Raw genomic sequence first — 11812 nt, 5'->3', positions numbered from 1 at the left:
ACTTTGGGGCCTTATCCTATAGATTAGAAGTTTTTTTTAACAAATTAACCTCACATTCTGGAAGTTCCTATTGGGGAATATTTAGGTAACACCAGACTAGTGTTAAATTAATAACAGCTCATTTCAAAGTGAATCATTACAAAAATAAAGTGAGTCACTACCAATGGAAAAGGTTGTAAAACATAGGAAACTTGAAAATGTTTAACATGACTTAGTAGATGGCAATGACATTAAGCGAGTTAGGGGAACCAGAGGGAAAGAAAACATTCAGACGGGAATTTAGTTCAGTTGTAGATGTATTAAATCTGAAGTGTGTTTGGGGCTCCAGTTAGAGATATTACCTGTGGGAAATTATTATGGCGAGCCTGGAGCTCAGGTGTTCCTGTAAGAGGTCGGGATTAGAGATACAGTTGTAGAAGTTAACAGTAGTTGACGGTGGTGGTGGTGGCGGCAGCAGCAGTAGCAGGAGAGTGTGGGCGACAGTGAGGTTAACCAGCCAATGGGGTGAGGAACCACACGGACGCCAGTGTTTAAGGCATAGAAATAGAAGAATCAGTGTAAGAGACAGAGGATGCTGATGGATATAAAGGAAAGAAAAGAACCAGGAAGTGGGGGGGGAGGGCTTTTCATTCCTCTTTTTCTTGTTCCAGTTTTATCAAAAGCCTAGGGAGGAGCATGACAAATCTGCAACCTGTTGGAACTGCATGAGACTTGAGAAAACAATAGTGGGTAGAGAAGAGAATGAGATTAGAAAGCCGACACAGTGAGCGTAGACCACAAAGAAATGGATGCTGAGGATAAGGGGGGAAACATGACGCTAACTTAAAAGGAAAACCATGGTTAAGGACGTGGGGCGGGGAGTATTTTTGCAGGTGGAGGGAGAGGTTGTTTTTGTTTGTTTGTTTTTATTTTTTATTTTTTATTTTTTAACGTTTATTTATTTTTGAGACAGAGAGAGACAGAGCATGAACGGGGGAGGGGCAGAGAGAGAGGGAGACACAGAATCAGAAGCAGGCTCCAGGCTCTGAGCCATCAGCCCAGAGCCTGACGCGGGGCACGAACCCACAGACCGCAAGATCGTGACCTGAGTTGAAGTCGGATGCTTAACCGACTGAGCCACCCAGGCGCCCCTGTTTGTTCGTTTTTAGAGTAGGGAGTTAAAGTATCGTTAGGCAGAGGAGCTGTTGGACAGGGAGGTTAGAGATTCAAGAGAATGGGGGCATTTCTGATGGAAGAAGGCCCTACGGAGATGAGAGGAAGATGGAGTTAATGACCTTAAAAAGAAGAGAAGGACCTTAAAAACCAGTTCAGTCTTACCTACTGTCTCAGTGGTCCCATGACCACCCACTGGTTTGGTGAGTCACTGGAAGGGTTCTGAGGATTCAAAGTTACACTCATGGCTAAGATTTACTACAATATAGAAAAAGCAAGAAAAAGATACGTATAGGAGGAGACTGGAGAGGTTAAGCCCAGGCTTTTTTGTCCTCCTTCTGTGCTAATTGCACAATCATGTCTTTCTCCAGCTGCAAACTACAGAGACATGTATGAGATGTCCTTGTCCAGGAAAAATAGGAAGGGCAAATAGGGGAAAAAATGGCAGAATTAAGTCTTCTAACATGTCAATCACATTAAATGTAAATGGTCTAAATATACCAATTAAAAGAGAGATGTTGACAGAGTGGATAAGAAACCAAGACCCAACTATGTACTTTTTACAAGAAACTCATTTCAAATATAGTGATATAGGTAGGTTGAAAGTAAAAGGACAGAAAAAATATATACCGTGAATTAAGCAATTTGTTTAACAAACACATGCTTACCATATGACTCAGCAATCACACTCCTGGGCATTTATCTCAGAAATGAAACCTGTATCCATACAAATACCTATTCCCAATGTCAATAGCAGCTTGATTTGTAATAACCAAAAACTGGAAATAATCCAAATGTCCTTCAGTAGTGAATGGTTAAACAAACCGGTTTGGCATGGACTACTGCTTATTAATAAGCAGGAATGATGAGGACAGTCCTGACTGCCTTTCTTGATGTTTGACTGCTGACACCTTTTAAGCTTCACCCTTCCTTCTTCCCCTTGTGCCCCACATCTGGACAAAATGATAAGAAATGCTAGGTACTCCCTTCTCTGGTGCCACCAGGTGATTCAGACCACATGAGCCCCTGCTGGTGCTCAGGAACCCTCATCCCAGCCCCAACCACAATAAAAATCTCTTAAGACATTTGCTCTCTTGCTCTCTCTTAAGAGGCCTGCCCTACTCCTCCCAGAGATCTCAATTATTTAAGTAAGAAATCTTTCCATGCTCTCTTGGTGTGTGTATGGCATCATCACTCTCAACATCCAAACCAAACTTTGGGTGGAGGTGCCTCCTGCTTTTTCAAGGTTATGTAATAGGAACCAACTAGTGATATACATAGTAACTTGGATTTTTTTTTTAATTGAAGTATAGTTGACACATAATGTTACATTAGTTTCAGGTGTACAACACAGTGATTCAACAACTCTACATGTTATACTGTGCTCACAAGTGTAGCTACTATCTATCACCATACAATGCTATTATGAACCATGGACTATATTCCCTGTACTGTGCCAAAATAACTTGGATTAATAAGGAAGAAGAATGACATTATGCTGAGTGAAAAAAGCCAATCTCAAAAGAGGCCCATACTGCTTGATTTCATATACATAACATGCATGAAATGAAAAGTATAGAGATGTAGAACAAATTAGTGATTGCTGGGAGTTAAGGATGATCAACAGGGAGAGGGGTGTGTATGTCTCTAAAAGGGTAGGACAGGGGCGCCTGGGTGGCGCAGTCGGTTAAGCATCCGACTTCAGCCAGGTCACGATCTCGCGGTCCGTGAGTTCGAGCCCCGTGTCGGGCTCTGGGCTGATGGCTGGGAGCCTGGAGCCTGTTTCCAATTCTGTGTCTCCCTCTCTCTGCCCCTCCCCCGTTCATGCTCTGTCTCTCTCTGTCCCAAAAATAAATAAATGTTAAAAAAAAAAAAAATTTAAAAGGGTAGGACAGATTTGTGATGATGGAATCGTTCTGTATCTTGATAGTGATATGAATCTACCGATTTGATGAAATGACAGAACTATACACCCACATTGTAGCAATGTCAATTTCCTGGTTTTAGATACTGTGCTACTGCACTATAGTAAGCTGTAACTGGGGAATTTGGGTGAAAGGTACCTGGGACCAAAAAAAAAAAAAACAAAAAAAAACCCCGAAGTTTTAGAGTACCTGGCTGGCTCAATTGCTAGAGCATGTCTCTTTGATCTTGGGAGTGTGAGTTTGATTCCTATGTTGGGTGTAGAGATTACTTAAAAATAAAATCTTTAAGAAAAGAAAAGAAAAAGGTATATGGGACCTCTTTGTACTATCTCCAAAACATCCTATAAATCTAGAATTATTTCAAAATAAGTAATTTTTAAAGATGAACCGACTAGAGCTATATCCAGCCATACAGATGCATCTTAACATAGGCAAGACACAGAAGAATATTTATGGTATTCATAAAGATAAAGTCTTGAAAGACAAAAGTTTAATTATATTGTCTAAAGGTACATACATAAGTATAAAAAAAGTCAAAGAACTGATGACCATAAAAGTTGGCATAGCAGTTGCTTCTGGAGGGAAGGAGAGGGCTGTGGTCTGGCAGTGACACAGAGCTAAATAGCGTCAATGTCTTGTTTCTTGACCTGAGCAGGGATTACTCTTGTGTTCATGTTTTATGCATTAAATTGTACATTAATGTTTCAGGCGCCATTCTATATCTGTGTTATTTCACCAAAAATAATTTTTTGAAGAGCACGTAGGAAGAAGGACTAACCTTGAAAAGGAATAAGAACACTTCTTTCTGTGAAATGTACAGAAACGAGGGAGGGATGAATGCGAGTACGAGCATAATGTGAGCTGAAGGGAGGAAGGTTGTGTTTTCCCTGAAGGATAGACAAATGCTAAGACTGCAGTAGAGATCTTAAGGAAATTAGCAAAGGTTTAGAATAGGACTTTATGGGAGTGGAGAGGTAACGAAACCACATCGAGCAAGGAGGATTGCCCAGCAAGTTGAAGACTTCAACAAAATGGCAATGCTATATGTTTTTGGCTGCCAGTCAAGAAAACTCACCTAAGCACAGTTTAATAGTATTTGGCATGCTCTACATGGCAGAGGAAATGTGTAGTATATTTGGGAAAGAGTTCTGTCAAAATGAATTAAGTGTTTAGAAGATTTGATGTTTAGAGTAGTAGTCAGTATCCATCTCGGTATTTTAAGAATTTAGGAACAAGGTCAGGAAAAGTCATGTTCTCTTTGAACATGATCAAATGAACGTAAAATGAATGATGGTAGTCACCTACGGAATGTGTTGAGGAAACCTGACAGCGCGGAGCCTGCTTGGGATTCTCTCTCTCTCTCCCTCGCTCTCTGCCCCTCCCCCACTTTTGCTATCTCTGTGTCTCTCAAAATAAATAAGTAAGCTTGAAAAAAAAGAGTACAGTATAATTAGAAGAAATGACAGATGTGTTGATTACAGCATAACTTGACTATATGTAGGAAAAATGTTACGTTGTTGAAAACTGGTATAAATTGAACCACGTACTCAAATTGTGATTTTCCTTCTTTAGTTTTAGTAAGGAATTGAAATTTATCTAATTTGCTAGCTGAAAATGTCATCACTAACCATTTTTTATATAGTTCTGTTTCACGCTGTCTTTACATTTCGTTTCATTCAGTGCAATCTTTAGATTACAAGTATTATCACAATACTTTTTTTTAATCAGATGGGCCAGTTCTACTATTCAGCCAAAGCTTTTGATGTCTTAGAGAGGCTGGATCCTAACCCTGAATATTGGGAAGGCAAGAGGGGAGCCTGTGTGGGCATTTTCCAGATGATTTTAGCTGGACGAGAACCCAAGTAAGTAATCCAAAAGAGACACTACCTCTGTTCTTTTGGTGTTTGTAAGGGAAAAGAATTATTTTCTTGTATTACATCTTCTGAAAACCCAAAACGATAGTGATGTTTTATAATGATGAATAGAAGATTAAGATGTTTTGTATGTCTATCTGATGTTTTCTCTCCAGAAATTTTTTATGTTCCAAATCATTTTTATTGGGGACACTGAGTATACTATAGCTTTCAAATGTAAGAGTAAGATATATATTTGGCTCCAAATGAATTGTCATGTTCATTAAAAAAGTCTCTTTCTATCTCTTCTACTCTTTTCTTTGCCTATTAGCTTTTTCTTGTGCACTTACTTTGGGCTTCAAAGATTTAGGAATGGAGTGGGTATGGTTGATAATTTTTTTTTTTGTCTCCCTATATTTCAGGAAATAACTGAGACAGTAGATTACATAAAATTAAGTAACATACAGCTCCATTTATAACAAAAATTAAAATACTTAAAACTAAATTCAATTTTCTAAAAATAACTTTGTGGAATGTATTTGTTACTGGTGTATAAATAGATGTGGTTATTTTATAGGTAAACAATGTATCAAAAATTACTTCCTTCCTTGTATCTGATTCCATTCCTAAATACTGGTTTAAAGAAATTTATTAGGATGGGGTGCCTGGGTGGCTCAGTCAATTAAGCATGGGACTCTTGATCTCAGCTCAGGTCATGATATCACGGTTCATGAGTTCAAAGCCCATGTGATTGAGATTCTGGCTCTTCCTCTCTCTGCCCCTCCCTCCTTTTCTGTCTCAAAATAAATAAATGAACTTAAAAAGAAAAAAGAATTTGATTAGGTGAAAGAAGATGCCTGAAATAAAAAACAGAAATAGAAAATATGAGTGAAATCTTAGGGAAGAGGATCCATAGGCAGAGTCACCTATACATTTGATAAGGTAACAGGGAAGTTTTAGTATGCATTACATAAAACATGAGTTTTAATTTTAATTAAAATTAAATTACTTGAAACATAAACACTGGGTATTTGCCAAATCTTGGCCCTGAATTTTCTTCTCTTCCATATTTATTAATATATTAATTTTCTTTAAAAATTTTTGTTACAGTTTATTTATTTATTTTGAGAGAGAGGAAGAGAGCACGAGGGGGAGGGGCAGAGAGAGAGGGAAAGAGAGGATCCCAAGCTGGCTCTGTGCTGTCAGTGCAGAGCCTGACATGGGGCTCAATCCCATGAACTGCGAGATGATGACCTGAGTCAAAAGCAAGAGTTGGACACTTAACTGACTGAGCCACTAAGGCGACCCTAATATATTAATTTTCTTGAAGAAATCATCCATTACTCTGGCTTTATAAAATTTTACAAATATGGTGGTGACACCCAGTTTAAGGTGATTACCACCTCAAACAAAAGAGAACTTGGGGGCACCTGGGTGGCTCAGTCAGTTAAGCTTCTAACTTCAGCTCACGTCACGATCTCCTGTCTCATGAGTTTGAGCCCTGCATTGCTGTCAGCTGTCAGCACAGAACCTGTTTCAGATCCTCTGTCTCCCTCTCTCTCTGCCCCTCCCCTGTTCATGCTCTCTCGCTGTCTCTCTCAAAAATAAATAAACATTGGGGCGCCTGGGTGGCTCAGTGGGTTAAGTGGCTTACTTCAGCTCAGGTCATGATCTCTCAGTTTGTGAATTCGAGCCCCGCGTCGGGCTCTGTGCTGACAGCTCAGAGCCTGGAGCCTGCTTCGGATTCTGTGTCTCCCTCTCTCTCTGCTCTTCCCCTGCTTGCGCTCTCTGTCTCTCTCTCAAGAATAAAACATTAACAAAATTAAATAAACAAACATTAAAAATAAAATCTTTGGGATGAGCACTGGTGTCATGTGTAAGAGATGAATCACTGAGTTCTACTCCTGAAGCCAAGACTACACTGTATTTTAACTAACTTGAATTAAAATAAATAAAATAAAGTCTTAAAAAAAAAAAGAGAGAGAGAGGTCTTGGACTCAGAGAAGCAACTTGTTAGTATGGAGCTAGAATTTGAACCTAATTCTTTGAACCCAACCCTCTTTCTACTTGGTCATGCAGAATAGGCATAGAAATAGGAATACTTACATCATGTTAGGCCAGAAAGATTAATAGCCTGTGTATGGATAGTATAAGTAAACAGGAAAACTTGGGTTGGTGAGAAAGATTTCATAGAATTTCCATTTTAGTATTCTACCATAAAAATAGAAGGCTTGGGGTCGCCTGGGTGGCTCAGTCAGGTAAGCGTCTAGCTCTTGATTTTGGCTCAGGTCGTGATCTCATGGTTTGTGGGATCGAGCCCCATGTTGGGCTTCTGTGCTGACAGTGCAGAGCCTGCTTGGGATTCTCTCTCTCCTTTCTCTCTGCCCCTCCCCTGCTCACACACATTCTCTCTCTCTCTCTCTCTCTCTCATTCTCTCTCCCCCCAAAATGAATAAATAGACATTAAAAAAAAAAATAGAAGGCTTGGAAGTCCATAACTGGTTTGTGAATACACAGTGAAATAGTCTGTTACCAAAAATGCCTTACTGGAAGGAGCGAAGAACAAGTATGAGTTGATTAGATCTGTTAATTTACATGCTTATTGAAACTCTTTGTCCCTTCAAATCTTTCCCCCAGAGAGACCCTTCGAGAAGTGCTCCATTTACTGAGAAGCACAGGGAACCCCCAAGTGGAGTACATCATCCGGATCATGAAGAAATGGGCCAAAGAAAACAGAGTGCCTATCTAAAATAGCTCCAGAGTCCTGGGGAACTGGTCACTGCTTTGCTGTAAAATTGGAAACTGAGGAGAATTCCTCAAGTTTAATGTAAGGTGCAGGGCTCTATTTTTTGACATTTCCTTCCTTGCTCTTTGAGCCTCAAGATCAGTGACTTGACTCGCTTAGACCTAGCCTCCTGGCTGAACTAAGCACCATAGTCCGTGCTCCGGCCCCTGTGTGATCCGACTAGCAATAAGACTTTGGATTTGTCTGGTGCCTTTCTTCCAAAAATACTCAGAGAACTCTTACGTAAAAACTGCTTTAAGGAGAATGGCATAATTTTTTTTTAATGTTAGCACTCCATGGCATTTTCCCATCGCTCCAATAACAAATGCCTTTAATGCCCAAGAGCCACCGTCATTCCGTCCTCTTCATTTTAGTCATCTGTACGTCATCCCATGTTACTGGGGCATTCCATAAAGAATTTTGTAATGCATTTCTGAGTCTTAGGAGAGCAGAGGTTAGAAGTAGCAACGTGATTCTAAGAGTGGCAGTAAGATCCTTTATCAAACTGTCCAGTCATTAATAGATAATGGACTTCGGGGATTACTCTTTCAGTAGTTTTGATGATAAATAACATGTTATTTCTCATCAAAGAAACAGGAGTATTACAGCTGTTTAAAAGGTGCATACTATGAAAAAAATCTGTATGGTACATTTCAAGGTATTCAGGAAATAGTATGGAAATCTCATTAGTCACTGCTCCATTATATTTTAGGGAACAAAACAGGTTAAGGATCTTTTTCATATGTTTTGGTGAATAGACATCAGTTTTGAAGGTAGGGCTACAAAGGCTATATGTATGCAGTGGGGCCATTTATTAATATGATGATAATAAACATGGGTTGTGCAGAGCCCTTTGAGGGACTTCCTAATAGCTGGACTCGATCCTAAGTCCTATTCCAGCCCCAGGTTTCTGAGCTGTTGCAACGTAAACCTACCACTGAGCACTTTTAGACTCAACAACTGATTTTCAGAAAATAGACATACATGTTTTGATGTAGCAGATTACCTTTGTTTCCACGCCATGTATTTTGTTTCCGTTAGCTTAAGGTACCCAGCGTTACAGGTGTAGAAAGTGCAGAGCCACCCCTCCCCGCATGAGAACTGAAAGAGCGTCCTAACTCCTTGAAGCACTGCAGACAGCTTAGAGAAGTCCCATAGGCACTGCGCCCGTTGTCCCCCACACCCCCGGCACGGCGGTGGCTGAGGGAGTCCTAGAAAACGGAGCCGGGAACGCGGCAGGAGAAGACCAGCGACTGCAGGTAGCCTTTGCCATCCGGACACTTGCAAGGGGTTCTTTCAGTTCCTGTCTTTGATCTTAGACCCAGATCTAATCAGTTTGGAGCACAAGTCAAACTAAAGTGGCCCGAATAACTGCATTTTAGAAAACAAAATTTTATCATTTTTCATATGCCAAAGCTTCTGTGTTCTCATGTTGTCGTTCGTCCTTTTTCAGTAGTTGGTTCTCAGCATGTAAGGTGGATCAGATCTGGGCAGAACCCAATATGATTTTTAGAATTACCTTGTGATTCTTACTTAAGCTCACTTGAAATATGAGGAAACATAATAGTGGGAAAAGATGGAACTCCTCAATGGCTTTTGGCAATAGAATTTGTCTTCCGGTTAATTTCCATTATCGTCAGATCTCCTGTACTCGGTAAGCTTTTCCACTGGTGGTGATTTACTTCTAAATGAGCTTTTGTTGAATTTAATACTCCAGCTTGTCCCTGTCATTTTCCTGTTTTGGGGGGAAAGCTGATACTCCAAAAATAGCAATTCCTGGAATTTTAAACTAGTTTTTTAAAAAAGTTTTTAATCTATAGAATTGAGCCAAAAAAGCATAAAGGCTAGTTTTAGAGAGATATCATCCAATTGTTATTAAGGATCCTTCTGGAATGTCTTGGCAGGGTCTCAAGATTGCAGAGTCCTGTTGCATGGCTGCTTTTCTTACATGTGATTGATGATACAGGAGAGAAGAAGGTGCAGGCTTAGGAATGTGGTGTCATGTGTACAGTTCAGAGCGTCGATGCACCATTTATAGTCGGTAGCAAATATTACTTGCAAATGGAAAAAATTTTTAACTATTTTTGTACTTCAAAAGAATGATGATATTCTACTGTAATATATTCAAATTAAAGTTTGTTATTTGGTCTTACTATGGTGGTCTGTTGAGTGTAGCAAATGCAGGTCCTGGGTATGTCCTGTGCCTTCCCTCCTTTCCTGACCCCAGAGCGGAGGGAAAAAACAAAGTTTGGGGCGTCACAGTTAACTCTTTACGAGAAAGGAAGGTACATATTTTTAAGAATCCCTGTCCACCAAGGCTGTGGTTCGTGCTCAGTCACTTTAGGTTTGGCTCTGCTGAATCACAGCTCATGGCAGAAGTGTTACGGCCAGTGCACAGGACGACACCACACACTCAGAAAGCTCTCAAGTACTTGTTTACTGAGAATTAAACATATCGTAGCCGGTAGAGCAAAGGACCCGTGAGAACTGACCTCATAGAATTCTGGTTCCCATCTAATTATTGTTTTATTGTGTGCCGAGCATATACTCGGGGCTGGGGATGCAAGGATAAACAGTGTGGAGTCCTGACCCTTACGGAACCCAGGCTAACAGAAGTATGCCGCACCGAACACAATAGCGTGTGATTTTTGGTGTCAGTAGGAGCAAAGTATGAGAGGAAATGAGGCAATGGGAACGCTTGTATCCCTTGCACATGGACACCTCCTGCCTCACTTGGGAGAAGCAGTGGGGATGGGTCCTGAAACCCAGCAGCCAGCACGGTGCTCAGGCTTCCCGTGTGTGCAGACGTGCAGCGTACGTCCCAGGACGCGGAAGCCGGGGGACGGCTCTCCCTTAAGGCCTGGCACGCTCAGAAAGTCGAGAGCGAGTGGGCAGTGCTCTCTCTCAGTAGTTACGCCTGCTTCCTAGTGATAAAACTGAATTCGCGGTTTATTAGTTCCTATACCTAGGACTCTCTCCATTTGACTCGGATAAATAGTCGTGTCTCTCCTTCATCCTATAAAATACTTCTGAGGTCGGTAGGTTTTTGATGGTAATGTTCAAACGGTACTCTGCCTGTTTAGAGACGCTGTCAGAGAATCCGTGCCTGTCACCTACCTTCACTCTGGACACGTGAAGAACATGGGGCAGGACAACGAAACACTAGATGAACACAAGCAGCCTCTGGGTGTGTATGGAGTGTGTGCTACATGGTCAAATTCGTGCTTTTTGTTGCATCAGACACCCTTTAAATGCAATCTAGGGGCGCCTGGGTGGCGCAGTCAGTTAAGCGTCCGACTTCAGCTCAGGTCACGATCTTGCGGTCCGTGAGTTCGAGCCCCGCGTCGGGCTCTGGGCTGATGGCTCAGAGCCTGGAGCCTGTTTCCGATTCTGTGTCTCCCTCTCTCTCTGCCCCTCGCCCGTCCATGCTCTGTCTCTCCCTGTCCCAAAAATAAATAAACGTTGAAAAAAAAATTAAAAAAAAATAAAAATAAAAAAAAAATAAATGCAATCTAGATGCCACGTTCAACTAGGGACCGGGTCGGCGGTTGGGGGAAAGGGAAGGAAGGCAGCAGCCGCGGCAGGCCCCCCGCTCAGGCCGCGCCTCTCAGGGCAACACACTGTACGGAGCTCGGATCTAGGGCATGAACTCGGTGACCCTACTGCATGAACTGTGCATACATTTTATGCATCCTCGTTTTCGTACATTCATTCGTGAATTCGTGTATTTATTTGGTCACTTCCTTACCCCACTGTGTCCCAGAAAAGATTGGGATAAGTTACCAAAATGCATGTGACAAAATACAAATAGAAGGCAAGTAAGAGTAAAAGAAGCCCAGAGTAAAGGTTCGAACACAAAAGTACCTCCCAGAGTTACTAAAGATGGGCCAGAAGTTCACCTTCAAACTTCCTACCAACCGAAGCAAAGGGTGAAATATAATCAGATACAAAATGCACGGTTCATCTGTGTGAATGAACTCCCTAATGGGAAGAAAAAACTGGGTTCTCGGTGATTTCTGATCGTTCATGGGGTCCTGAATTAGGTTTTCTGTACTATAACTTAACACATTAACTCTCTGCTTAATGAAATTTCAAGG

General features: G+C 41.2%; 1 protein-coding gene across 4 annotated transcripts in view; it reads left to right on the top strand.

Annotated features, from left to right (window-relative positions):
- IFT56 (intraflagellar transport 56) overlaps nucleotides 1–9868 on the top strand; it is a 59844-nt gene extending 49976 nt beyond the window's left edge. For all 4 annotated transcript variants that reach the window (XM_040471827.1, XM_040471828.1, XM_040471829.1 and 1 more), the window contains 2 exons: nucleotides 4806–4939; nucleotides 7568–9868. In XM_040471827.1, the coding sequence (XP_040327761.1) occupies nucleotides 4806–4939; nucleotides 7568–7679 (246 nt within the window). In that variant the 3' untranslated portion in view covers nucleotides 7680–9868. The remainder of the gene's footprint in view (nucleotides 1–4805; nucleotides 4940–7567) is intronic.
- Nucleotides 9869–11812: the final 1944 nt, after the last annotated feature.

The sequence above is a fragment of the Herpailurus yagouaroundi genome, unplaced genomic scaffold (assembly GCF_014898765.1).
Source record: "Herpailurus yagouaroundi ecotype Mexico unplaced genomic scaffold, PumYag 100, whole genome shotgun sequence".
Taxonomy (NCBI): Eukaryota; Metazoa; Chordata; class Mammalia; order Carnivora; family Felidae; genus Herpailurus; species Herpailurus yagouaroundi.
Note: the sequence above shows the minus strand (reverse complement) of the source record. Positions and strands in the feature narration are given on the sequence as shown.